The following is a 27,872-nucleotide window of genomic DNA, read 5'->3' on the forward strand; positions in this document are numbered from 1 at the left end:
GCCCCGGGCGGTCAGCGCCCAGGGTCCTTCTCGGCCTCCCCTCCGCCCCGCCCACATCGGATCCCCCCCGCTCCCCGGCTCTAGCCCCGCCCCTCACCCCAGCCCCGCCCCATCCTTGCCCCGCCCTTCCGCCTCGCCCCCCTCGCCCCGCCCCTCGCCCCAGCTGCGCCCCATCCGTGTCCCGCTCTCCTGCCTTAGCCCCGCCCACAGCCTACCCACAACTCCGCTCGGCCCCCTCTTAGCCCCGCCCACACCCCTGCTTCTCGGCCGCGCGGGGGCGGGGCGGGGCGGCCCGGCGGCAGCGGCGGCGGCCTCGGCGGCGGGGGCGTGGCCGGCCTCACCCGGAATGAAAATAAACGGCGGCCGCAGCCGCATCCGGGCACTCGGCGGGTCGCGGCTGGCGCGGCTGTGGCGCAGGTGAGGAGTTGGCGGCCGAGCGTCTGGTCTTTGACCCGGGTGTCAGTGGAGCTGCCCGGCGCCCCAGATCCCCCTGGGCGTGACCCCGACGCCGACCCCGCCCGGGCAGCGGCGGGAGGTGGGCGTCCTGCGCGGAGGCTGGGCCGGGACCGGGGGCGGCGGGTCGGGGCTTCTGGACGCGCCGGGCCCTTCGCCCGGCCCTGGGTTTGCTCTGGACTGACGTGGGTGGTGGGTATTTAAAACCAAAGATTGAAATGTTTTTGGAGGGAGGCAGAGAAACATGTGTATATGTTAAAATTACTCACTAGCGATACAAAAAGCTTGAGTCGTAACATTGTTTTTCCAAATATGCCATTTGGGATTTATGTGCTATCAAAGACAGATTTTCTTTGCTGTTTAATGAGAAAACGCGGTTTATTTTCTCCAGCCGTGACGATCTGATTCTGTATGTTTCTCAACGTCTTCCCACACTCTTTATTTTTTAATAGAGGATTCTTGTAATAGTCTAAGAGAAAAAGTAGTGTATTTTGAATAAGTATGTGTGTGTTTGTATATGTTTGAAAACCTCTGGATAAAGGCAGCGTAGATCGATTTATTTTAAAAATGAAAGTGAAATGTTACAGGAATGATTTATGCCCTTTCACTTTCGGATTAGAGCAAGGGTATTAATGAATTTCTGCTTTTTGACGGGGGCTGTGACACCGAACATTGTGTGGCACGCCTGAAACTTTCAGTTTTCCATTTAACATTGAAAACTGATTTATTAAACCATTTCCCCTTTTGATTTGAGTTAAAATACATATCTTCGTTTTTTTCTGTTGCCCATGAGTGAAGTTTTGTAAGTTTCAAGACAATGGTTTAATCTTTTTTTCAAACATTAAGTGGTGGACTAGAGACCCTTCTTGTTGTGTATTTGCTGGTGGGTGGAGTGTGAACCACACACTAGGTTTAGGAAATTCTTTGAGACTTCTGCTTGGTAGTTACTTGGATTACAGAGGGCTGTGCATTCAGCCTTCTAAAATAGCTTGGCTTCCCTGAATGGCCCTTGAAATGGTTACCACCCGCTCACAAGTGATACTTAATTGCGAATTTCTGAACATTTGTGAGCGGGACTTCCCCTGCGGTTCTGTGGTAAAGAATCTGCCTGCCGGTGCAGGAGGCGCAGGAGATGTGGGTTTGATCCCTGGGTCAGAAAGATCCCCTGGAGAAGGAAATGGCAACCCACTCCAGTATTCCTGCCTGGAAAATTACATGGACAGAGGGGCCTGGCAGACTACAGTCCAATTTTATGTGTGAGAAGCGGTTTATTAGTGCTTGAAAATCTGAGATTCTTTCTTAGGTTACCTGGATGCACACATCCCCCTCTTTGATGTGTTTTCTCCTTTTTCCCTTCTCCCCCCTATCCTGATTACCCTCTTTCTTGCCCCCAAATTGATATAAAGTGGATTTGAACTTTCTTTTTAAAGTACTTACTTACAGAATACACTTAAGTTGTCAAACTTGATTTAGAAATCAGGTGATTTGAGTTTTGAAGAGTGTGGCATACAGGCCCTGAATAGAAAAGTTGCTCATGTAGGTTATGTTAAATCTTACCTACTTTTCCACTCTCTGGAACACGTCTCTGTCCTTCAGGGGCTAACAACCTTTGACTTTGCTCACTGCTCGTGTGACTTGGCTGCACGGCCCCATCGGCTGTTGCGCTGTCTGGCAGCCTCGCCCACCTTTGAGGTGCTAGTGCTAGTGAAGGAGGCGGGAAAGACTCCGCTGCTGTGTGAGCCCAGGACAGAGAAACAGCAGGGACTTTGTGAGAGACGGTAGAATGCAGTGATCCAGCGTTGTGGGCACAGGTCCCAGGACTAGTTATGGTGCTGCCTAATCTTTCATCCTTGAGCGAGTCATTTTACAAACTTGGGCTGTGGTTTTTCATGTGTAAAATGATGACCAGCCAGTATTGATTTGAATAGGACGTGTAGATCTGCTTTTATGCTTCTATCAGAAAATATCATGCAAAACTTTTCTAGCACTGTAAACACTAAATTTTTAACTTAATTCTATTATTTTTAAAAATATTTGTTTATTTTGGTGGGCCCAGGCCTTAGTTGTGGCATTCAGATACTTTGTGGGGCATGTGGGCTCTGGTTCCCTGACCAGGGATGGAACCCAGCCCCCCTGCATTGGAAGCACAGAGTCATAACTCTGGACCACCAGAAAAATCCCTAAATTTTCAATTGTAAAATTTCAGATATAGAAAATGTATATTATTGATAGTTCATGGTTCAAGCTAGCTTTTCTTCATATTTACCTGCCAGGGTGATTGCTCTTTTGTGTTAAAATAGCCAACATACAGAGCCACTGTATGTTGGTAAATTCTTTCCCACAGAGCCACTGTGTTGAGTTGTTTAAGTTTGCTACTGTAAGGATTTATCTTTCTTATTTTATCTTTCCCCTTAGAGAGTGATAGCAGGTTAAGAAATAGAAGGGGCTTCCCTGGTGGCTAAGTGATAAAGAATCTGCCTGCCAATGCAGGAGATGTGGGTTCAATCCCTGGGTCGAGAAGATTCCCCTGGAGAAGGAAATGGCAACCCACTCCAGTGTTCTAGCTTGGGAAATCCCACGGACAGAGGAGCCTGGCTCCTCTGTCCATGGAGTTGCAAAGGATTTGGAGATGACTTAGCCACTCCAGTACTCTTGCCTGGAAAAATCCCATGGACGGATGAGCCTGGTGGGCTGCGGTCCATGAGGTCGCTAAGAGTCGGACACGACTGAGCGACTTCACTTTCACTTTTCACTTTCATGCCTTGGAGAAGGAAATGGCAACCCACTCCAGTGTTCTTGCCTGGAGAATCCCAGGGACGGGGGAGCCTGGTGGACTGCCGTCTATGGGGTTGCAGAGAGTCGGACACGACTGAAACGACTTAGCAGTCAGTAGCAATAGCTATCTAAAACACACAACACACCCAAGAAATAGAAAAATTACTTAGTTACTACATATTAGCAACTTTGAAACATGTATTCTTATGTAACATATATAATTGGATATATGATACATATTTCAGTTTGCATGTAATATACATATCTTTTAGAGAAGTTTGGAGCTAGTTAAAACCTAGTCTAAAGTACTTTAAACTGGACAGGGAGGAATGGAGGAGACCTCTTGCTTACCCAACAGTGTGTTGGGTAACTTATGCGACACTTTGAAATGTAGTGCGGAGTATCATTGATATACTGTTTTGCTTTCAAGGATGGCACAAAAGAAATATCTCCAATCAAAATTGACCCAGTTTTTAAGGGAAGACAAAATCCAACTTTGGAAACCTCCATATACAGATGAAAATAAAGAAGTTGGCTTGGCATTGAAGGTATTTCTCCTTTAAGATGTTGTTAATTAGCAGTGTTGTAAGTCTCCTTGGTAAGTAAGATTCTGAAGTCACCACAAATTGCCAGGCACAAACAGGTAGGCTTTCGGCATAACCAGAAACAATGGTGATAAACAGGTTTCCATATTTTACTAGCAGTTGGCAAGCTTATTTTTATTTAAGAAGATTTTATTTATATGAGAATGTTTATCTGATGATTTTGGCATGTGCCATTTCTAATGCTTCACAGTGAAGCATTAGACAATACTGTAATACAATGTAATACATGTAATAGAACTATTAATCTGGGTGTTCCTGCTGGGGGGGCAGTGCCAGAGGCAGAAGGTTCGTGTGTGGCGTGTTCCGGGCTGGTGTTCAGACCATTCTCTGCCCTCCTGGTTAGCGTGCTCAGCTCCAGAACACTGTTTCCCTCCCTAGCTTTGTTTACACTATTGACTATCTGTTCATTTTTCCAAATTACATTTTCCTAATAATTGTACCTCAGTTTTTTATGGTCTCATCAAAAACGGCCTCACTTTCCCTAAGTGAAATTTCTAGAAATTGAGGTTGGCTTGCCTTTCTAAGCTGAGAACATTATAATAATTTCTGAGCGAAATCTCACTGTGTTGGAATGTCCTAGAACATACTCCTCTTGTTTTCTCAGTCTGAGTGTATTGTGGTAAACAGTGTAACCTCTGTCAGGGAGTAAGGGTTGTCAGGAGGGCATCGCGTCATCCTGTGCCGTGACACAGTGATGCGCTTGGGAGGTGACTGCTGTGTCAGGGTCTTGGAGTTCTCTCTCTCCTGTTCCTTACAGGACTCCCGTTTTTTGTTTTTTGTTTTTCAGTTTTTGCAAACCTCTTTGCAGACCTTTTCTTCTGAATTTGCTTGTTACATACAATCTCTTGGCTTGGGAACTAGGTGGGGCTGTGACTTCTGTCCCCAGCTCCTGGCACAGAGCTCCTAACACCCTTGGAATTCCCAAGTGGTGAGGCTGATAAAAGGGGCAAGAGAAGAAGGGAAGCCCATCAGCTGCTGCTGCAGTATGCTAATTTAGAAACAGCAGTGGTTTGGTACCAGGAGAGTCACCGTGGACGTAGCGAGAAGTGATTGGACTCTGGATATGTTTCCAAGGAGAGCCAGCAGGTTTTGCAGGCAGATTGGATGTGGAGAATGAGAGAGGGAAGAGGGTTGACTCACCCAGGTTGGGCCTGAGCTCCTGGTGGAGTACAATTGCCATAAACTGAAGTAGGACAGCCCAAAGGAGGTGGGGAGGAAGACCAAGCACTCATTTCAAGTCAGTCGCTCAGTTGTGTCCGACTCTTTGCAACCACATGGACTGCAGCACACCAGGCTTCCCTGTCCATCACCAACGCCCAGAGCTTGCTCAAACTCCTGTCCATCGAGTCGGTGATGCCATCTGACCATCTCATCCTCTATCGTCCCCTTCTCCTCCCACCTTCGATCTTTCCCAGCATCAGGGTCTTTTCCAATGAGTCAGCTCTTCGAATCAGGCGGCCAGAGTATTGGAGTTTCAGCTTCAGCATCAGTCCTTCCAATGAATATTCAGGACTGATTTCCTTTAGAATTGACTGACTGGATCTCCTTGCAGTCCAAGGGACTCTCAAGAGTCTTCTCCAACACCACAGTTCAAAACCATCAATTCTTCAGCACTCAGCTTTCTTTCCAGCTCCCACATCCATACACGACTACTGGAAAAACCATAGCTTTGACTAGACGGACCTTTGTTGGCAAAGTAACGTCTTTGCTTTTTAATATGTTTTCTAGGTTGGTCATAAGTTTTCTTCCAAGGAGCAAGCGTCTTTTAATTTCATAGCTGCAATCACCATCTGCAATGATTTTGGAGCCCAAAACAGTAAAGTCTGTCACTGTTTCCACTGTTTCTCCATCTATTTGCCGTGAAGTGATGGGACCAGATGTCATGATCTTAGTTTTCTGAATGTTGAGTTTTAAGCCAGGTTTTTCACTCTCCTCTTTCATTTTCATCAAGAGGCTCTTTAGTTCTTCTTCACTTTCTGCCATAAGGGTGGTGTCATCTGCATATCTGAGGTAATTGCTATTTCTCCCAGCAGTCTTGATTCCAGCTTGTGCTTCATCCAGCCTGGCATTTTGCATGATATACTTTGCATACAAGTTAAATAAACAGGGTGACAATATACAGCCTTGATGTACTCCTTTCCCAATTTGGAACCAATCTGTTGTTCCATGTCCAGTTCTAACTGTTGCTTCTTGACCTGCATACAGATTTCTCAGGAGTCAGGTAAGGTGGTCTGATATTCCCATCTCTTTAAGAATTTTCCACAGTTTGTTATGATCTGCGGGTCAAAGGCTTTGGCATAGTCAATAAAGCAAAAGTAGATGTTTTTCTGGAACTCTATTGCTTTTTTGATGGTACAGTAGGTGTTGGCATGTTGATCTCTGGTTCCTCTGGCTTTTCTAAATCCAGCTTGAACATCTGAGAGTTCTCGGTTCACATATTGCTAAAGCCTGGCTTGGAGAATTTTGAGCATTACGTTGCTAGTGTGTGAGATGAGTGCAATTGTGCAGTAGTTTGAACATTGTTTGGCATTGCCTTTCTTTGGAATTAGAATGAAAACTGACCTTTTCCAGTCCTGTGGCCACTGCTGAGTTTTCCAAATTTGCTGGCATATTGAATGCAGCACTTTCACAGCATCATCTTTCAGGATTTGGAATAGCTCAACTGGAATTCCATCCCCTCCACTAGCTTTGTTCGTAGTGATGCTTCCTAAGGCCCACTTGACTTCACATTCCAGGATGTCTGGCTCTAGGTCAGTGATCACACTATTGTGGTTATCCAGGTCATGAAGATAATTTTTGTATAGCTCTTCTGTGTATTCTTGCCATCTCTTCTTAATACCTTCTGCTTCTGTTAGATCCGTACCATTTCTGTCTTTTATTGTGCCCATCTTTGCATGAAATGTTCTCTTGGTATCTCTTAAGTTTCTTGGAAGTGAAAGTGAAGTCGCTCAGTGGAGTCTGACTCTTTGCAAGCCCATGGACTATAGCTGCCATGCTCCTCTGTCCATGGGATTTTCCAGGCAAGAGTACTGGAGTGGGTTGCCATTTCCTTCTCCAGAGGATGTTCCCGACCCAGGGGTTAAACCTGGGTCCCCCATGTTGTAGGCAGACGCTTTACTGTCTGAGCCACCAGGGAATTAATTTTTTTGATGAGATCTCTATCCCATTTTATTGTTTTCCGCTATTTCTTTGCATTGATCACTGAGCAAGGCTTTCTTATCTCTCCTGGCTAGTCTTTAGAACTCTGCATTCAAATGGGTATATCTTTCCTTTTCTCCTTTGCCTTTCGCTTCTCTTCTTTTCACAGCTATTTGTAAGGCCTCCTCAGACAACCATTTTGCCTTTTTGCATTTGTTTTTCTTGGGGGTGGTCTTGATCACTGCCTCCTGTCAGGCCCTCTGTGTATCAGATCTGATCCCTTGAATCTGTGTGTCACTTCCACTGTATAACTGTAAGGGATTTGATTTAGATCATACCTGAATAGTCTGGTGGATTTCCCTACTTTCTTCAATTTCAGTCTGAATTTGGCAATAAGGAGTTCATGATCTGAGCCACAGTCAGCTCCCGGTCTTGTTTTTGCTAACTGTATAGAGCTTCTCCATCTTTGGCTGCAAAGAATATAATCAGTCTGATTTCGGTGTTGACCATCTGGTGATGTCCATGTGTAGAGTCTTCTCTTGTGTTGTTGGAAGAGGGTGTTTGCTATGACCAGTGTATTCTCTTGGCAAAACTCTGTTAGCCTTTGCCGTGCTTCATTCCGTATTCCAAAGCCAAATTTGCCTGTTACTCCAGGTATCTCTTGACTTCTACTTTTGCATTCCAGTCCCAAAAATGAAAAGGACATCTTTTTTGGGTGTTAGTTCTAAAAGGTCTTGTAGGTCTTCATAGAACCGTTCAACTTCAGCTTCTTCAGCATTACTGGTTGGGGCATAGACTTGGATTACTGTGATATTGAATGGTTTGCCTTGAAAATGAACAGAGATCATTCTTTTGTTTTTGAGATGGCATCCAAGTACTGCATTTCGGACTCTTTTGTTGACTATGATGGCTACTCCATTTCTTCTAAGGGATTCTTGCCCACAGTAGTAGATATAGTGGTCATCTGAGTTAAATTCACCCATTCCCGTCCATCTTAGTTCACCGATTCCTAAAATGTCGACGTTCACTCTTGCCATCTCCTGTTTGACCACTTCCAATTTACCCTGATTCGTGGACCTAACATTCCAGGTTCCTATGCAGTATTGCTTTTTACAGCATCGGACTTTACTTCCATCACCAGATCAAGTGCTTAGTTTTGGGCAAAACAAGTCTGAGAGTTCAAGGTCGAGGTATCAGCCAGAGGTATTCTGGAGCGAGTTGGTGATGTATAGGTGTGGCTTGAAGCAGTGAGCCTGGCTGACATCACTAAGCAAACAAGTAGAGGAAGGAAAGTTGTGTGAAGGCTGAGTCCTGGGTCACTTCAGTGTTTAGAGTTTGGAGAGATGACAGGAGCCAGGTGGAAGGGGCAGCGAAGGAGCAGTCGAGGTGGAAGGAAGGAGGAGAGGGTGTAGAAACCAAATGAGGAGGCTGGAGAGTCCGCTGTGTCCACGGCTGCTGACAGGTCAAGTTCAGGTAATTGAGGAAGGGGCTTGGTGAGGTGGAGACACTGAACGATTTTGATAGGAACTTCAGAATGTCCGTGTGGAAGCCGACCGGCAGAGAGTAGAGATTTAGAGGGGTTGGAGATATCAAATGTTGATTGCTCCTGTTCAGTTTTTTTTATTTTCTAATTTAGAAAAGGATTCACTGAAGGATTCCTTTAAATTTGCCTTTCCTCTCATATAAATATCTTTAACAGACCCTGACCACTTAAAGGCTGAGGGGTAAGGAAATGCTGACATGTGGGAGCCAGTGCACTTGAAGATAGCTCATAATTGAAAGCGAAATCTGTTTTATTAGGGCTATAATTAGCATCCTCGAGAAGGCCCTCTGTCCCACGGGAAAATTACCCCCGTTGAGTCAGGCAAGCACAGGTACCCTGGTGACCCGGCCTGTGCTCTCCTGCCCAGAGGGAACTCCCTGGTTGCTTAGCTGGGCTCCGATCAGAGGAGGGAGCCTGGGCTCTGAGGTCAAGGTGTGCAGGCGCAGTTCTGCTGCTGCCTGTTGGCCTCAGCGAGTTGCGGGAGATCTCTGGTCCCACTCTCATCACTTATGAAACGGGGGCCGTGGTACCTCCATGATTAGGTTGCTGTGAGTGTCTGAGAGAATATGTGTCCAGTACCTGGCTGATGTTTATTAGATGTAAGTACTGATGTTAATGGGCTTCTGTGGTATCTCAGTGGGCATAAAATCTACCTGTAGTGCAGGAGACCTTGGTTCCATCCCTGGGTTTGGGAAGAAGATCCCCTGGAGGAGGGTACCACTCGAGTGTTCTTGCCTGGAGAATCCCTATGGACAGAGGAGCCTGGCGGGCTACAGTCATGAGGTCACAAGGAGTCTGAGCTCACGTGACTGAGTGACTAAGCACAGCACAAAGGTGCTGGGGGCTTTCAGGATGGGCTCCTTGCCTGCAGGACCAAACTGTTATCAGAAGCATGGAACTTTCAGCCCCACCCTGCTCCAGCCTCTGGGGAGGCCAGAGGGCACAGGAGATCCCACTGGTCAGCAGCGGTCAGTGATTCAGTCAGTCATGTCCGTATAATGGAGCCTCTGAAAACCCTGAAGTGACAGATCGTGGGCTTCCAGATGGGCAGATGCGTCCGTTGGCCAGAGAGGAGCACAGCACAGGCAGCAGAGTCCTCTGGTCCTGTCGGGACCCTTCCGGGCTCTGCCATGCGTGCACCTCCATCTGGGTGTCCATTCCTTCTCTTTATAATGAATTATAAAAATAAGGGGAGCATTTTCCTGAGTTCTGTGGTGTTTGTTCTAGCAAATTGTCACAAGGGGCGGGGCTTGTAGGAGCCCTCAGCTGTGAGCCCAGTCAGACAGAAGTGTGGGCAACCTGGGGACCTGCTTACCTGCTGCCTGAAACGAGGGCAGGCCTGTGGGATTGAGCCCTTAGCCTGTGGCGTCTGCCTCTGATTCAGTAACTCCATCATTCGTGACAGAGTTGAATTGTAGGATATCCAGTTGGTGTCAGAATTGATTGGTGTCAGAAGGGGTAAAAAAAAAACCTTCACAAGGTAATTATGTTTATGTTTTCTAGAGAATTATAGAAAGTTTTTTTGAAGTATTTTTATTGAAAAGGCTTCTGTGTTTTCCAGAGATTAAAAATAATGTATACTCTTGAAAAAAGCTGTATGTATATAATTAACCACAAAAATGATAGTGTTTTCAAAAATACATTATACATATCACCAATATTGGTGTTTTCTTCCGGTCATTTCCTATGTGATTGTTTATTTAAAGTGTGTATTATAAATAGGTTTATATGAATTTTTAAAAAAGATATTCTGATCTGCTTTGTAACTTTTATATATCAAGAACATCTCCCTTATTAGAAATACATACTTAGACCATCATCTAAGCTGAGTTGTTCTCACAAATTAGAAAAGATAGAAGCTGTTCTGTTTTTGTTTTTTGCCCGCACTGTGCAGTGGTGAATGGTTCAGTGCTCCTTAAGGTACTCTCGTACTGACGTTTGCCCGCACTCTGCGCTGGTGAACGGTAAGATGTTTGCCCGCACTCCGCGGTGGTGAACGGCTCAGTGCTCCTTAAGGCACTCTCGTACTGATGTGTACTGCAGTCACATGAGTTGCCACCTGCCTTTCTTTTCCCCCAGCGTAATCCCAACTATTTTCACTTTCTCTAGGGAGCCTGTTTTCCTACCCTTCGTTTTAATTTTTTCCTGGATCCTCTAAACTCTGTGCCTCTCAAGATGTCAAGCCACTGTCTGGATCTCACTGTAACAGGGCCGAACGCTGCTCGTCGGTGGGCTCGCCTTAGGTTCTTGTGTGCACCGCTGTGTGTTTCGCTGTTCTTTGAGTTAGTACTGCATTGATCTGTGGGGTTTTTTTTTTCCTTCAATTTTTCTTCATAGGACCTTGCTAAGAAGTACTCTGACAAGCTAGAATGTTGTGAAAATGAAGTAGAAGAGATAATGGAAGAAATACGTTGCAAAGCAGTCGAGCGTGGCACAGGAAACGAGCACTACAAAACGACGGGGATTGCCACAATCGAAGTCTTTCTACCTGCACGGTTAAAAAAAGTGAGTAGGTTCCCCAGATTTACAAAGTTATTCATGCTCAGTTACCTTAGTGATGTGATTAAAGAAATAATGAGTTCTTTTTGAAGTTACAATCCAAAGATAAAATTCTTTTAAGTTGCTTTACATATTGAACATTAATAAACCTAAAAGTTAATTTTATGGATTCTTAAAACTGGAGCATCTACAAGGTAGTCTGGGCTCCAGGCATCACAGAGCTATGCATCACAGTCTTGCCTTTTCTAGAGTTTGAACAATCGTTTAGCAAAAATGGGGAATAAAAGATTACTTCAGGTTTTCTGAAACTGTAGGCAGTAGGACACATCACACAGGAATTCATCTTTCTTTTTCTTTGCTGGTGGAGCCAGAGCACGGTCAGCTGAGTGCCCAGGCGGGGCTGCCGTGCATGGAGCCACCTTGTGTCCCGGGCACGTCCTCAGGAGTTGAAGTCCAGAAGTGTCATGGAGGCAGGGCACCCAGAGGGGGCTGCCCCGTAGGACTGAGAAGGGTTCATTATTCTCAGAAGAAATGAAAATAAGTGTGTATCAGGATTACCCTGTGACTCAGCTGTTTTACTTCAAGAGAAGTGAAAACTGTACAAAAACTCTGTTCACAGTGGCCTACGGTGGAAACAGCCCTAATGCCTGCTGGTGGACAAATGGGGTGCCCCCATAAAGTGAGTTACTCAGCCATGAAAGGAGCAAAGTACTGATATGCTGCGACACTCAGAAACGTTTAGAAAGAAGCCAGACACAAAAGACCACATACTGTGTAGTTCCATTTATATGAAATATCTAGAATAGGCAAATCCATAGAGAAAGAACATAGTTTATGGTTGTCTGGGGTGGGAAGCGGGAGGGAGTAGGAGGATAGGGCATGTTTGGTGAGGAGGTAGCGAAAATGCTCTCTGTAAACACACCAGAAACCATCGACTCTTATACTTTAAACAGGAAACTTTAAGATATGCAAGTTACATCCCTATAAAGCTGTTAAAAATTTCTAGGAAGAATAAAGAACTTGATGAGAAAAAGGACCTTATATATGTATCTACCTCAGAATGCCAGTTCATGAGTTTAAAAGGCAGTGTGTATATACAGACTCCTCTCTGTGGGGTCACACAGAGTCGGACACGACTGAAGTGACCTAGCAGCAGCTGCCAGTACCAAGTGCCCAGGACAGCAGACCACCGATCAGAAAGCTGATTGGTGAGTGTGGGATCCGAGCAGGTGATTTGCACGGTCTCGTCCTTGGTGGCCCCAGTGAGTCCATGTTTCCTTCTGAAGCCCAGCCGTCGGGGAAGGAGAGGTGCCAAAAGCTGTCCTGCCGCTCCCTTCTCGGTGGCTGCGGTGGGTGCGCGCCGAGGTGGTCCTGGCGCCGAGGTTGTGGGTGGGTCCTCGTGGAGCAGAGGCAGCGCCCTGGAGCAGAACAGGACCTGCCCCTCTCCCAGCAGACCTGCCCCCAGAGGCGGAAGCCCGGCCTGTGGGCCACACTGCTGCCCCCGCGAGGACTGCTGGGTCACGGGCAGGTTTTGTTCAGTAGCTTCCTGCCAGGCACGTGTTCTTTTAGTCCTTACCCAGAGAGACCTGCGTGTTTTTACATCGTCTGATATCAACTTGTCTGGTTTTATAGGCAGGGTAACAGTTCCCAAAAGTGTCAAGGTCAAGTGCGTTTTGTCTTTATTTTTATACAGGATAGGAAAAACTTGTTGGAGACCCACCTGCACATCACTGGCAGAGAACTGAGGTCTAAGTAAGTATCCGTGTGCCTGTGGCCCAGGGGCGCTCAGCTCCCTTACACCTGCTCGTTTGGTCCTTCCCGTGAGGCAGATGTGAGCCTCGTCGCACAGTGGAGGGGAAACTGAGGCTTTGAGGCTGAAGGGCTTGTTCAGGCTCACTGGCATTTTAGGGCAAAGCCAGGACTTGGACCAGTCTCCTTTACTCACGTGTGACTTGAGAGCAGGTGGGAACCCTGGATGTGTGTGCTTGGTCCATGTTTGAATCAGTAAGTGATAGAGATAGGAGGCAGCCTGATACTGGCCAGATCATTAGTTTTGAATTTTATGCCTTAATGCACCAGTGGCTTGCTGTGATGTTCAGTGAAGTAGTTTGGCCAGTTTCAGGCTGTTGGCCCATCTGTAAAAAGAAAAAAAATACTGGCCTGTCACATTCCAGTGAAAATCTGACTTTTGAGACCTGGTCAGTTGTTTGATATCCTTGAACATTTCTCAGTGGTAAGTGTTTTGATTGCCTCCAGGGCTAGGTAGTCTGTGTTTCCCCAGCTGATTTTCCACATTTTCTTCTTTGGTCTGTATCAGGGCTGTTAGAGCTGGGTTCAGGAAACCTCGTCCACTCAGCACATAGTGAGTGGAAGATTGTATGAACAACTGCCCCATTAGGGGCTCCTGCAGGGAGACCACAGGAGGTGTCGGGGATGGGTATTCTCTCCTGCAGCTAGGGCCCTCCTGTTCAAACGGATACACAGCACCCATGGTCTGTGCTTCACGAGGAACCAAGCAGTAAAACAGATAGTTTACAAAAGGATATGGTCTCTGACACAGTTTCAAATAGCCATCTAGTAAGCTCGCTCTATCTGAAGTAATGTTTGTGCATCAGAAATTTGTAATACAGGGTGTTTCTGAGAAGAATGTCTAAAATAGCTGTCACGGTAAAAATCTGTTTAGTGGATAATACATAACAAACTGGGTTATCTATAGTTCTCTGGTTTATTTTACAGAATAGCGGAAACCTTTGGATTTCAAGAAAATTACATCAAAATTGTCATAAATAAGAAACAACTTCAGCTAGGTATGTTACAGCACAGTATGCAGAATTTTTAAAGTCAAATTACTAGAGAAATACTGACTTTGTATCTTTTTCCTCTTCACTCTTCCTCTATTCAAAACTTTGGGGTGGCTTTCTCACATGTATAATGTAAAGCCAGTTATTTTAGAGTTTGATGCTCAGTGGAGGTCTGATGGGATGCTGCAGGACGGGAGTCAGGGTGTGCTGCAAGGGAGATGGCCCTTCTCTCCGTCTGAGTGAGCACGGCAGGGGCTGCGGCGGGGAGCACTCCCGCAGAGAGCCTCAGGCAGAGCTCTGTCGTGTGAGGGATTGGAGAGGTCTGGCGAATCTGAGTGTGGACGGTGAGGAGAAACTAGTGCTTCTTAAGGATGGAGAGCAGGCAGAGGCCACGTGGTAAAGCCAGTAGTGGCGGTCCTTAACCCAGGGTGATTTTGCCACACAGGGGACATTGGCAATGTCTGGAGACAGCTGGTGCTAGTGGTAAAGAATCTGCCCGCCAGTGCCAGTGCAGGAGATGTCAGAGACGCAGGTTTGATCCCTGGGTCAGGAAGATCCATGGAGAAGGAAATGGCAGCCCACTCCAGTACTCTTGCCTGGAGAATTCCATGGACAGAGGAACCTGGTGGGCTACAGTCCATAGAGTCACAAAGAGTCAGACAGGACTGAGCAACTTAGCACACACGCATAGAGACATTTTTGGTTGTCATGACTTGGTAGCAGGGGGCCAGAGGAGGCTGTGCTCCCAACAGTTAGTGGGAGGAGACTAGGGATGGTGCTGAGCATCAAGGGCAGAAGAGCTCTTACACAGGGCTTCCCTAGTGGTCCAGTGGCTGGGACTGCGCTTCCCATGCGGGGCCCTGAGTTCAGTCCCTGATCAGGGAACTAGACCCCACATGCCACAGCTGAGAGTTTATATGCCACAGCTAAGACCCGGCACAGCTAATAAATAAATGAAAATAAGTATTAAAAGACTTATCCAGCTCACAATGCCATAGTACAGCTGAGAAAGCCTGGGTTCGAATCTCATTCATATTTGCGTTTCTCTCTAGGTACGGGGAAAGCCATTGATGCTGGGGAGTGACCCACAATTATATTTGTGTTTCAGAGGTCACTTTGGCTGCAGTAGGGCAGTGGATATGAAGGGGACGTGAATGGACTGGGGAGCCCAGTTAGCTTCTGGAGCAGTTCAGGCAGGTGCTGTGTCTGTTTGGTTTCCAGTAGGTTCCCGTGGCCTCCAGAGAGAGGTCCACATCCCAGCCTGGTTGGAATGCGGCCTCCCCAGCCCAGCCCCGGTCTTTCTTTCCAGCACTCCTGCCGGCCGTGCCTGTGGCCTGCTTTAGGGGGCATTTCGTGGCGTCTCGCCTCTGTGTTGGCTCTGTGTGTGGCATCCTTCGTTGTGCAGAAATCTTCGATTCTGACGTTAGCAAATCCAGCAGTTTTTCGCCTTGTTGTTGGCGTTTTAAGGAGTTCTTTCTCCAACCGCAGGACCACATGGATAGTCTTCTACAGTTTCTTATATGAAGTCTTTATCTATTCAGAGTCCCTCTCTATATGTAAAAGCTGGATTCCAGCTTTAGTTTTCTCCCGATAGTGAAAGTGAAGTTGCTCAGTCGTGTCTGACTCTCTGCGACCCCATGGACGTAGCCTACCAGGTTCTACCGTCCACGGGATTTTCCAGGCAGGAATACTGGAGTGGGGTGCCCCTCTAAACGTGTCCTCAGTAGACACGCTCGTTTCTGGTGTCCCCTTATTAGGGCCGTGTTTCTGTACTTTCTGCTCTTTTCATTTACCTGTAGCTTTGTTCCTGAGCCAGAACCATAGAGTTGTTGGTGTGTTTTTAATTATTGTGGCTTTAGTTTTAAAATCTAGTAGGATGAGTACCACTCATGGCTCTTCTTTATCAAGGTAGCTTGGCTGCTGATGGATCTTTATTTTTCAGCATAAATGTTAGAATGGTTGTTGAGTTTCTAAATACATATATGTATGTTTGTATGCATGTGTATATGTATGTCTATGAAGGTATGTTCAATTAGAGTTTTCCAGAAATGTTCAAATTTATGTTTGTAGTTCATAATATAACTTTGTTATTTTATAATGTTTCTGATCTGTATTTACACTTTTTCATTTTATTTGCATTTTGACTTTGTTTTTATTAGGTTTGTATGTTTGATTAACTTTTTTCATAGAGCCAGCTTTTGATTTTGTTAGTATTCTCCTTCATTCTGTTTCATTGACTTTCCACCTCTGTCTTTACTCCTATCTTGTGTCTGAGAACATGGACAATAAGTGGTTTATTCAGGGCCACAGGGTTAAGAAGGGATGGAACCCAAGGTATTTGTTTTTACCACTTCAGTAAATCCCCTCTCCCAGTGTGCTCCTGCACTCTGGCTCCTGGCCCATGGCTGAGAACTGGATTATGCCTCTAGCTGGAGGTAGGAGAATTCACCTGCGGGACTTCCTCATTTTCCTCTTGTGTTGCCCAGCAGAGTGCTCTCTCTAGAGTAGATTCTCAGACAGTGATTGCTTTGACTTGATTTTAGGATGAGAATAAAGAATATTGAAAAGGATTAATATAGTCAGCTCATTTCACTGACTGATTTTAACCCGTGCTTAACAGTTAATGCAATTAAACAACCAGATTTAAACACACTCTTAGCAGTCGTGGCATGGTGGTTTGCAAGGGCTAATGCAGGCTGGAGAATTCCATGTGACAGAGAAGATGCCCTGTTACCCAGGGCACTTCCTGACTCTTTATAACATGCGTTTCTGATTGTGACAGGGGAAACGCTTAAGGAGCAGGGAGTGACCCACAATGTGAAAGCTATGGTTCTGGAACTAAAACAGTCTGAAGAAGACGTGAGAAAAAACGTCCAGGTTGAAGAAGAAAAGCGAAATGAAGCCAAGCTAGAAGAAAAAAGAATTCAGAGGACTAAAAGAGGACTGGAGATCCTTGCGGAGAGAGGTGCACAGAGCTTCAGACTTTTCTGCTCAAGTCCTCGAAGGGGGGCGGCGAGAATGGGCTGGGCTCGGGGGTGGAGAGTTGGGGGTATCACAGTTCTCATTGGCCTTTCTTTCCCAACAGTCTCACATTTTTTATGCCCCCATCACTGCTTTTTAACCTTGAACTAATGGAGTCCCTCTTGGCTTTTTGCAGCTGAGATGGTGGTGGATCCAGAAGCCACACCATACTTAGACATAGCTAACCAGACAGGCAGATCAATCAGAATCCCTCCATCAGAAAGAAAGGTAAGTTCTGTAAGAAACGTGTGGCTTGCTCTTTGATTTGCTGTCAGAACAGAAGTGGATTCTACCTATTTTGTCTTGGAATGTTACATAAAGGACTAGGAACAGCTTTCTGTCTCCAGTTGATAAACAAGAGAATGTCACCTACGATCCTGCTGGCCCACCCGGTGAGTTCAGTGCGGAATGGCAGGACCTCCCTGTCCTGGAGCAGTGGCTTCCTGTGGCAGTGCTTGTCCTGGTGCAGTCCATCTTCCTCGAGGCCACATGCCCTAGGGGGTGGATCAGAATGGCAGCGGGGGCTGCGTAGTTGGGAAAAGCCTGACAGGTGGTTCTTCCGCCTCTTCCCTCTGGCCCTGCAGCCCCGCTCTCTAATTGGAGTAAGGGGACGCGGCTTTACCTTGGAGCGTTTCCAAGGGGGTCTTTCTAGCCACCTCTGCAGCTTGGCCCGCGAGATCAGTCTCTGAGCTGGAATCCAGTAGCTTCTTACATGAAAAGCTTTAGTGGCTGTGGGTCATGTTGATTTTAATTTTTTGGTCTTTAAAGGACATTTTTGAGTAGGTTTCACTGTATGGGTTACATTGTTTAAAGTTAAATTTTAATAAGAGAACTTTGTAACTCTCAGTTGATTTTTTTATGGTAATTATTTTCCCACTGTAAGTATTGTATTCTCATATTAATAATATTTAGATCTTTGTGGAAAACATTAACAATATTTATATAAGAATTCAAATCTAAAAATATTAATGAATTTTAAGGAAATTTGGATCGTCTTACAAAAATTGTTTCAGAAATGCTACAGTTGACAGATTCTTCAGAGAAAAACCCAATTAGGAATAGAAAGTGAAATGAATGAATGAATGTTTCTAAAAAGGGTACAGTCGTCACTGGCTTCTTTAAAATACGTTTAGTCTTATGGATACTAGAAATAGACCCAGGTCAGCAGATACTAAAATAAACTGATGCAAACAAAGGGACGGGCACATTAAGTGTCCCTCAAAGGGACAGACTCACTAAATGGAGTTCTTGTTTCAGTGTTTAAATGAGATGAAGCTTTAATTCTGTTTTCCTTAATTTTGACTTTTAGATTTCGTTGTGATCTTGGGTTGGTTTGTTTGTTTTCACGTTCTTTTATTTCTTTAGACTTAATATGCTTTTAATATAATTTGTTTTCTTATAATTTAAAGTGATGTTTTTTTAAATCCTTATTTTTCCCTAGGCCCTTATGTTAGCTATGGGATATCATGAGAAGGGCAGAGCTTTCCTGAAAAGAAAAGAATATGGAATAGCCTTGCCATGTCTGTTGGACGCTGACAAATATTTCTGGTAGGCACTTTTGTCCTTGGTGGAGTCCAGTTTGGAGGAGGGCGGCAGTCACACACAGCACCTTCCCCAACCCTGTGCGCCCCAGACTTCAGGCTTCCCCCGAGATGGTTCATGTCAAAGGATAGTTATGATGTAGACTGACCGGTGAACTCTTTCTCCCCATTGTATTTCTAATTGATCGCTAAAGAGTTTTATAAACTTATTGCGCTAATTTTTTTTTTACAACAAGCACGTAGGATTTCATGTCTGTTTCTTATGATGCGTTGCCCACCTGAACTACAACTGACTCTGCAGTCCCCATCAGCTTTTCGCCTGATGGTTTTGGTGTACACGTTGGTGATCATTCTCTAAATCCATTGTTTCATAGGGGCTCAGAATAATGATAGCTCGTTATTCCTTCGTGTTTATTGCTGGAATTCATTTGAAAAAGACTTTCCCTCATCAGTCGCTTGGTTCTCCTGAGGTACAGTTTGTACAGAAAGACAGAACAAAATGCTTGGTTCTTTCTCCTTATTTTCTTGTTTTCAGAATAAATGAGTGGCTTCCCTAGCATCTTCTAAAGATGACATCACTGGTGAGGCTTCCTTGCCTTTTTTTTTTTAAGTGTCAATATGAGCTCATGGCTCAGTGCTTGTGGTGGCCATCTTCAGTGGGCAGGTGGTCCTGCAGCCCTTTGCCCTGATGCGCTGGCCTTTGTACTCTCTCTTGTCCAAAGCTGGTCCAGACTCACCCTGGCTGTTTCCTGCCCCAGCACTTTCTCTGGTGCCTCTTAATGGGAAATGATACTGAGACGCTATGATCCAGGAAGATGAAACATTTGAGAGATAGACTTGATGTGTGCAGTGGTCAAAAGGTAATGGCTTTAGTGGTATTTTCTTTTCCATTTTGAGAAATTCCCAATATATACAGTATACTTCAACAAGATAAATGGTATTTTTAGTTTGCCAGCTGTACAAGTAGCACCTTGCGTTTTAAGTGAACCAGCTTAAACATAGGCAGAAAGGGGGATTTATTTTCTAAAATATTTGGGAGGCAGGGAAGTAACCAGAACGGGGCCTTGGTGCCTCTGCTGTTTTCTTCTCCTGCCTCCAGGCAGTGCAGGCTGTAAGTTAGTCATTAAATTCAGAAACGTTTTTTATTTCCTTCCACAGTTGTTTCTAACTTTTTGTTATGGAAAATCTCAAACATACATAATAATAGCGACTAATATAAAGAGTCCCATAGACTTTGCATTCATCTTCAGCAGTTATCAAGACACGGTCAATCTTAATGTGTCTGTATGGGCCTTTCTGTTTTGTTTTTAACCCTGGAAAAACCCTTGAAATCATTTTCAGGTCTCAGGGAACCCTTGAAAAACAATAACAACTCTCTTTTCAGTTCACAGTACATTCACATGTTCAGTGAGAAGTAGATATAATAACCCAATAATAATTATCGGTGCCCTTTTAAGTAGAAAATGTTTTTCTGGGGAATCTGTTTATTCAGGCCAGCTTACTAGCATACTTCCTGTGCGAGTTCCCTCTCTTCGTCAAAGGGATCCACTCTTAACCAAGGCAGCGTGGAGACGGAAGAGACGTCCTGTCTGCTTTCCCCCGTGACGTCTTCCTGCCTTCTCTAAGTAGCTCGAGTTCTCTCCCAGCTCTCTGTTGCACATCTCGGGGTGTGGTGCGTAGCGGGCCTGAGAGCAGCTTCTCTCCCATTTTCAACTAGAAAGGGGAGTTCTGCTCTTGGCCAGGGTGGAGTGACAGGGACTGGGTTTCCTCTCCCCTGCCTCAACTGAGACACGGGGCAAACTGTATACAAACAGTGGTTTTCTGGCGATGCAGGACGGTGGTCCCTGAGGTGGGGAAACAAACTCGGGGGAGCCTGTGGATGGTTTCAGCTCACTGCCTGGCATTCCTAGCCCTCAGCGTGGGAAGGAGAAACCTACTAAGGGCCTCCCGGTCTCCCCCGAGTGCACGAGCTGGAGCTCAGGGAGGAGGGAGCTGCCTGAGGGACAGCATGGTGAGTGCAGAGGGCACCCCAGGGCTCTGCCATCCCCCCATAGAGAATTCAGTGGGGCGTGGCAGCAGAAGGAGGACTTGTTTCACCCTCCAGACTGCTCTGGTCCCACCTAACAAGGCATCACACCACCACCTTAGATGACGTTTTAACTGCATCCTGAGCAACGATTCACTGTACTTACTAGCTCAGACAGTAGAGCATCTGCCTGTAATGCAGGAGACCTGGGTTCAATCCCTGGGTCGGGAAGATCCCCTGGAGAAGGAAATGGCAACCCACTCCAGTATTTTTGCCTGGAGAATTCCATGGAGAGATGAGCCTAGTGGGCTATAGTCCATGGGATCGCAAAGGTCAGACATGACTGAGCGACTAACACACACACACTGAACCCAAGCACAAGAAATACAAAAAAAAAACTGCACACAATCCAGTTCCTTGCTGCCAGTAACAAAACTATAAATGACTTTTTAGCCAACTTTCCTTTTTTTAAAAAAAGCAGATACTAAGCTACCCTGGTGGCTCATATGGTAAAGAATCCACCTGCAATTCGGAAGACCCAGGTCCAATCCCTGGGTCAGGAAGATCCCCTGGAGAAGGGCGTGGCTACCCACTCCAGTATTCTTGCCTGGGGAGCATTCTAGCCTGGGGAATCCCATGGACAGAGGAGCCTGGTGGCCTGCGGTCCGTGGGGTCACAAAGAGACAGACGTGACTGAGCGACTAACATTGTCACTTTCAAGCTTTAGCTCACCTTTCTTGAAATTAATATCTCATGTAAAAATGTGAAACTTTTAAGGGAAATATAGTAGATTTCTATTAAATAACTGACTTAAGCCCAAATGTGATTTAATTTTTCTAAAGTGAGGCTCAGTATATTTTATTTAAATCAATGTTATACATTGACTTTAATGTTTTTAACATGAAAATTTATTGGCTATCGACTTAAGGCTACTAGAGCAAAATCAATAAAACATACTCTAAGACCTAATTTTATATCAAGGCATTACATTTCTGAGTGACATGATCAAGTTCAAATGTAGTCCTAACAATTCCAAAATTATTATATAAGGTGATAGCATCTCTTATCATAAGGCTGCCATGTGAATAAAATGCGTTATCTTTTTTACAACTGAAAGAATGAAGTGACCTTCTTCACATGAGTCCTGTGCCTGTGTTTTGGTTTTGGTTTTGGCTGCATACACACTCTGTCCTGGGTAGACTTGTATTGGCGATTTTATTTTTAACTGAAAGGAGGGAGGCACTTTCTGTCCTTGCTCTCGGTGTGTTACACGAGTGAGCCTCTTCACACAGGTGGGACTTGGAGAGCCGTGCTGAATGCCAGCTGCTTTCCTGAGGACGGCGGGGTAGGCTCTCCCAGAAATGCAAGGTGTCTACAGGTAGATCAGTCAGTCTCACCTGGAGTGGAAAGTTACACCACTCAGGGCCCATGAACTTCTTCCTCTCCCCTCAATGTCAAGTTCTCAGGCGAAGCAGAGACTTGGAGAAGGTGCCCCTCACCTGGTCAAACAGCTGTGTGTGTGCGCGTGTGTGTAAAAGATGGTGTGTATGTTACAGAACATTCACAAAGATGAAATGATCCAGCAAAGCAACCACAAGTAAATAGGAAAATCCTGCCCTGAGCAGTTATTCTTATGCCCTAATGGATTCTCCAGTGTGTACCCTGGCATGTAAGCATTCCGCTTAGGAGACTAATGCTTTTTTTTTAAAGTGTAAATGACAGAGCGCTTTTGTTTTTTTATTTTTCCCAAGCAGATTTTGATGGGCAAGATGTGAAACAGTCTGATTTTTAGTAGGAGACCAGCAGAAACAGATGAGATCTCGTTTGTGGATGTGTCGTGCATGGTTCCATGTTTTACTTTCCTGCCGAAGGGGGTTCAAGCTTGAGATCTAGATTGCACTATGAATTTCTAACGTAATCACAGCCGGAAGTCAGGTGGTCTCAAAGTCCATCTGTGTGAGCCCTCCGTCGCCTCGCCTGCCTGCTGCTTGTATCTGGTTCAGCAATGGGCCCCAAGATCAGCTAGGCATTCAGAGCCTGGCGTTTTTCTGGATTGCTTTCCTCCCACCTTAATGTCACCGGACATGAATGTCTTTGCCAATCTTCATCAGTTGAGGCATTCACATAAAGGGAGAATTTTTTTTTTGGTGTCCTTTTTAAAGCCTTGATTCTCACTTTGGCTGTGTATTAGAGTCACTTAGGGGGATTTGGGCTTCCCTGGTGGCTCAGTGGTAAAGAACCCACTTGCCAACGCAGGAGACAGGAGGTGCAAGTTCAGTCTGTGGCTCGGGAAGATCCCCTGGAGAAAGGGAATGGCAACCCACTCCAGCATTCTTGCCTGGGAAATCGCATGGACAGGGGAGCCTGGTGGGCTACAGTCCAGGGGCTCACACAGAGTGGACACAACTGAGCAACCAAACAACAACAGGAGGAGGATTTTAGAAACACAGCATCCAGGCCCCACCTCCAGAGCTTCTGTTACAATTGCTCTGGTGGGGTCCCAGCATCCGTTTGTTGTTTTTTTTTTTTAAGACAAAAACAAACGGAAAAGGAAACAAAACCTCCTCACATCCTGGTAATTCTAATTTGCAGTCAGAGTTGGAAACCACTGCTTTAAAGCATGGTCTCCCCATGTTTGCTGAGGAGTACCGACCCAGTGGCCCCAATTTCCGCTTCCCGCCAGGCCTCTTTCCCCACATAGCAAGGGTGTGTGTGTCCGTCTGTCCTCTCCCCTTCCCGAGGCAGATGATGTTGAGCTTCTGTTTCTGAACCCTCACTGCTTTCTTTCCTCATTGGAAGAATTCAGATTATACGTAGGGTTCCCTTCAAAAACATTGGGATCTCTGTCTTAGTCTTTGGAAATACACCAACAACCAGAGGAAAAAAATTCCAGTAATTCACAAAAAAGGCTTTGTCAAGCTACTCACCAGTGACGCCACGTCCTGTCTCTTGGCAGCGAGTGCTGCACAGAGCTGCTGGACACAGTGGACAACTATGCGGTGCTCCAGCTGGACATAGTGTGGTGCTACTTCCGCCTGGGCCAGCTGGAGTGCCTGGACGACGCCGAGAAGAAGCTGAAGCTGGCCCAGGAGTGCTTCAGAAAGTGTTACGGGGAAAATCACCAGAGGCTGCTGCACATAAAAGTACGTTGCTGTCGCCCGTTGTAGGTATTGCTGAGCCCTTTTCTAGAACCTGAGTTTATTCCTGCTGAAGTGTTTAGACTGCTGCCAAAGGAGGTTCAGTGATAGTACTTTGCAGCGAGCTCTTTTATTTTATTTTTGTATCATTTGGCCATGCCACGGGGGCATATGGGATCTTAATTCCCCAACCAGGGATCCATCCCATGCCCCTTGCATTGGCAGCACAGTGTCCTAACCAGTAGGAGTCCAGGGAAGTCCCCTTAAGCTATATTTTAAGGGGATTGATAAACATTTTAAAAGTTAGCCTATGCCTTTGATGTGTGCAGCATTTAGCCCAGAAGTGACAGTTTTCTAGGCACACAACCCCATGGATCACCCTGATCGAGAGAGCTGGTGGCTGTATTAAGTAGAATTTTGTGAAAGATTTAAATGCAGAAAACAAACACTTTGAACAGGATCAGCTCATGTGAGTGAGTCACGGCTCCAGAGCTGGGCTTTACAATAAGGACTTTTCTCAGGTGATTTCCACGGGTCATCAGAATTCTGCTTGGGAATCACAGGGCAACACAAGATATTCCTAGTTTGGGATTTTGCATACTTCATCCTGCCCAGTGGGGTCCCGGCCTGGGTGCCTGGAGATAGGGGTTCTGTTTGGGACAATTAGTGCCGTTGTCCCCTGCGAGCTTTACTTTTGCATCATCAGCAGAGAAGATAGAAACAGTTTAGTCACGCCATTTGCCCCTGTAGAGAGGAAGGGAATTAAAAATGTATTATAGACCTATAATGAGAAATTAGATTTATAATTTTTTTCTCCCAATAATTTTAGGGAAATTGTGGAAAAGAGAAAGTCCTGTTTTTAAGACTTTACTTGCTTCAAGGCATCCGAAATTATCACAGTGGAAATGGTGAGGAGGCTTATGAATATCTCAACAAGGTAAGAGAAGAGGCTCCGAAGTCGGAGCCGCCTTCCCCTGCGCTGTATTTTGTGGTGTGTGCTTCCCTCTCCTGCACGTCCGCCGTGAACATATTTGTATCTGTGAGTGCAGGCAGGATGCTATAATAAGGAAAGCTTACGGAGGCAGTGGCTTTTACTGGCTCCAAGTTACCAGCCCTCATCTTGCTGAGCGGGTTGGGTGGCTCCTCTCAGAGCCTTTTCCGGCCAGCAGAGGGCGCAGGAGAGTCCAGGGCAAGCCAAGGCCGTTGGCTGCCCCCAGCTCCACTTCAGGGGACTTCATTACCAGAAAAAGGAGGAAACGGATCCCAGCCCCTCCCACGGTCCTTGGCCTATTTTCTCCTGTTACCCTGCATGGAAGTCCCGTGAGCAGAGAGGGTGTTGTCTGTTTGCACTCTCAGTGGTTGACATTGGTCACGTTTAGAGTTTTTATCTAAACCGTAATTCACATTGGGTACAGCCCAGTTTCCTTTAAGTGTTAGCTTTGTGTTCAGCTTTAATGTTGCTCATGGTTACACGATCCTTGTATTTTTCTCTGTCCGTAGGCACGTCAACTCTTCAAAGAGCTATATACTGATCCATCCAAAGTTCACAATCTGATGCAGTTGGGATTTAGTGCCCAGGAAGCTCGGCTTGGCCTGAGGGCGTGTGATGGGAATGTGGACCACGCGGCTGTCCACATTGCCAACCGCAGAGAGGTACGTAATGCGGTCTTGGCAGCGCTTGGTGAGGCCTGTGCCTTTGAGTGGGTGCGACCCCTCAGTGCCTTAGCTCTCGGGTATGACAGAATAGAGACAGACAGCTCCATAGCAGGCATTATTAGCAAGGGAGTCCTTATCTCTGCAGACTGGGAAGTCAGGAGAAAAATTTGTCTTTTTTCTTGCATCAGTTTTCAGACAGTACAGTTTCCTTTGTTTTACTCTTGCTGTGGTGGCAGATCGCTCATAACTATAGTCTTAATGACTATAGTTACGCAATCTTCTCTCTCTCTCTCTTTTTCTCATAGTGTATTTCTGGAAACCATTTTAAAGGGGGCTGTGTTTTCCATGGGGTCATTGTTACAGTTCAGGATGTCATTCTTGCCTAGAAAAATGAGTCAAATCATATGAGCAATTAACAATATGTTATAAAAGCAAAGATTCAAAATTATAATTTAAAACAGAAATAAGTACAGTTTTAAAAAAGAAATTTTAGGATTTGGGAAGTTGGAAGGATTTTTACTATGTCTAATATGCTGGTTTTACAAATGAGGAAAACAGGCTCAGGGGTGGACTTTTCTGGGGTCATGGGTCACGTCATTAGCAAAACCTAAACTGAGGCTTTGTTTTTCTCCTGTACTTTCTAATTCCCATATGAGAACAGCATTTGAGTTTTTACAGAAGGTTCTGAAAAGCCAAGAGATAAAAGGTGGTAAAAGTTACCACTTCATTTCCTAACTTTTTATAAGAAGCAAAAACAAGTTGTTTTTTTTTTAAATAGTGGTGTCCTATCGGATGTGCATTTAATGAATTAAACTATAAGCCCTTGGAGAAGATAAAAACAACGGTATAAATGTGTAACAGCTGACCTCGCTCGCTCTTCCACCCATTGACTGTGTAGTTAGAATGCTTTTGGGTTCAGGCAACAAATTTAGACTGGCTTAAACACCCAGTGAAGAGGGTGCAGGAGAAGCGTACTGGCCTGCTTAAATGTGAAAGCCAGAGGCGGGCTGGGTTTCAGGTTAGTTTTAGGGGTGCTTCACCCTGTCCTGAGTTCTGGTTTCTGTCTCTCCACCTCCTCCGTGTTAGCAGGGTCATTCCGTCACAGCAAGAGCAGCTCCCAGGGCCCTCAGAGACCTGAGCTGCTCACTGATTGGCCGCCCTGGAGCCAGTTGCCGTGGCCAGGGGTATGCCAAGGCCTGAGTGGTTTGCACCTGTCTCCCTCACTTAGGTGCATCAGGGCCTCCCTGGGGAGCTGGTCAGCCTCCCACACCCTTGGGCGCGCTAGGGTAGCTGGTGGGAAGAGTAGCTCTGAGGCCCATGGAATGTGAGCTCCAGTGAACCTGCCATCTCTCGGCTCCTGAAGCTCTGAGTTTGAGCACCTCACTGAGTTGAGGGTGATATACGATGCCTAGAAGTTTGCTTTCTTGCGCTTCGTGGCCCTGAGCTCAGGCCAGCTTCTCATCTGGCAGAAGCAACAGACTAATGAAACCGAGGTCACTTACAGCACTGACGTGTTAAAGGCCCGTGAGAGGCAGTGTGGCAGCCTTCCTAAGAGATGTGCACTCGTTTGCCTGGACGTAGCCGTGACTGGAGAAGGGAATGGCAAACCACTTCAGTATTCTTGCCTTGAGAACCCCATGAACAGTATGAAAAGGCAAAATGATAGGATGCTGAAAGAAGAACTCCCAGGGTCAGTAGGTGCCCAATATGCTACTGGAGATCAGTGGAGAAGTAACTCCAGAAAGAATGAAGAGATGGAGCCAAAGCAAAAACAATACCCAGTTGTGGATGTGACTGATGATAGAAGCAAGGTCCGATGCTGTAAAGAGCAATATTGCATAGGAACCTGGAATGTTGGGTCCATGAATCAAGGCAAATTGGAAGTGGTCAAACAGGAGATGGCAAGAGTGAACATCGACATTCGAGGAATCAGCAAACTAAGATGGACTGGAATGGGTGAATTTAACTCAGATGACCATTATATCTACTACTGTAGGCAGGAATCCCTTAGAAGAAATGGAGTAGCCCTCATAGTCAACAAAAGAGTCCGAAATGCAGTACTTGGATGCAATCTCAAAAATGACAACGATCTCTGTTCATTTCCAAGGCAAACCATTCAGTATCATGGTAATCCAAGCCTATGCCCCAACCAGTAACGCTAAAGAAGCTGAAGTTGAATGGTTCTACAAAGACCTACAAGACCTTTTAGAACTAACACCCAAAAAAGATGTCCTTTTCATTATAGGGGACTGGAATTCAAAAGTAGGAAGTCAAGAAACACCTGGAATAACAGGCAAATTTGGCCTTGGAATATGAAATGAAGCAGGGCAAAGAGTTTTGCCAAGAGAATGCACTGGTCATAGCAAACACCCTCTTCCAACAACACAAGATTCTACACATGGACATCAGCAGATGGTCAACACTGAAATCAGATTGATTATATTCTTTGCAGCCAAAGATGGAGAAGCTCTATACAGTCAGCAAAAACAAGACTGGGAGCTGACTGTGGCTCAGATCATGAACTGCTTATTGCCAAATTCAGACTGAAATTGAAGAAAGTAGGGAAAACCACTAGACTATTCAGGTATGACCTAAATCAAATCCCTTATGATTATACAGTGGAAGTGAGAAATAGATTTAAGGGCCTAGATCTAATAGATAGAGTGTTTGATGAACT

General features: G+C 45.7%; 2 protein-coding genes across 4 annotated transcripts in view; one reads left to right on the forward strand and one right to left on the reverse strand.

The window, feature by feature from the left end:
- Positions 1-266: 266 nt before the first annotated feature.
- Positions 267-27,872, forward strand: part of NUB1 (negative regulator of ubiquitin like proteins 1) — a 35,541-nt gene continuing 7,935 nt past the window's right edge. Inside the window, exons 1-11 of one of the 2 annotated variants that reach the window (XM_070368914.1) lie at positions 267-417; positions 3,659-3,776; positions 10,852-11,019; positions 12,707-12,765; positions 13,750-13,820; positions 16,597-16,779; positions 16,972-17,063; positions 18,277-18,383; positions 23,359-23,545; positions 24,369-24,476; positions 25,040-25,192. In XM_070368914.1, the coding sequence (XP_070225015.1) occupies positions 347-417; positions 3,659-3,776; positions 10,852-11,019; positions 12,707-12,765; positions 13,750-13,820; positions 16,597-16,779; positions 16,972-17,063; positions 18,277-18,383; positions 23,359-23,545; positions 24,369-24,476; positions 25,040-25,192 (1,317 nt within the window). In that variant the 5' untranslated portion in view covers positions 267-346. Of the gene's footprint in view, positions 536-3,658; positions 3,777-10,851; positions 11,020-12,706; positions 12,766-13,749; positions 13,821-16,596; positions 16,780-16,971; positions 17,064-18,276; positions 18,384-23,358; positions 23,546-24,368; positions 24,477-25,039; positions 25,193-27,872 lie in introns of both variants that reach the window. The other variant, XM_070368915.1, reaches the window with a different exon arrangement.
- WDR86 (WD repeat domain 86) overlaps positions 25,200-27,872 on the reverse strand; it is a 40,100-nt gene continuing 37,427 nt past the window's right edge. For both annotated transcript variants that reach the window (XR_011463921.1, XM_070368919.1), the window contains one exon: positions 25,200-25,577. Coding sequence is in view for 1 of the 2 variants with exons in the window: in XM_070368919.1 (XP_070225020.1) it covers positions 25,560-25,577 (18 nt within the window). In the remaining variant the exon portion in view is untranslated. The remainder of the gene's footprint in view (positions 25,578-27,872) is intronic.

The sequence above is a fragment of the Bos mutus genome, chromosome 4, assembly GCF_027580195.1.
Source record: "Bos mutus isolate GX-2022 chromosome 4, NWIPB_WYAK_1.1, whole genome shotgun sequence".
Taxonomy (NCBI): Eukaryota; Metazoa; Chordata; class Mammalia; order Artiodactyla; family Bovidae; genus Bos; species Bos mutus.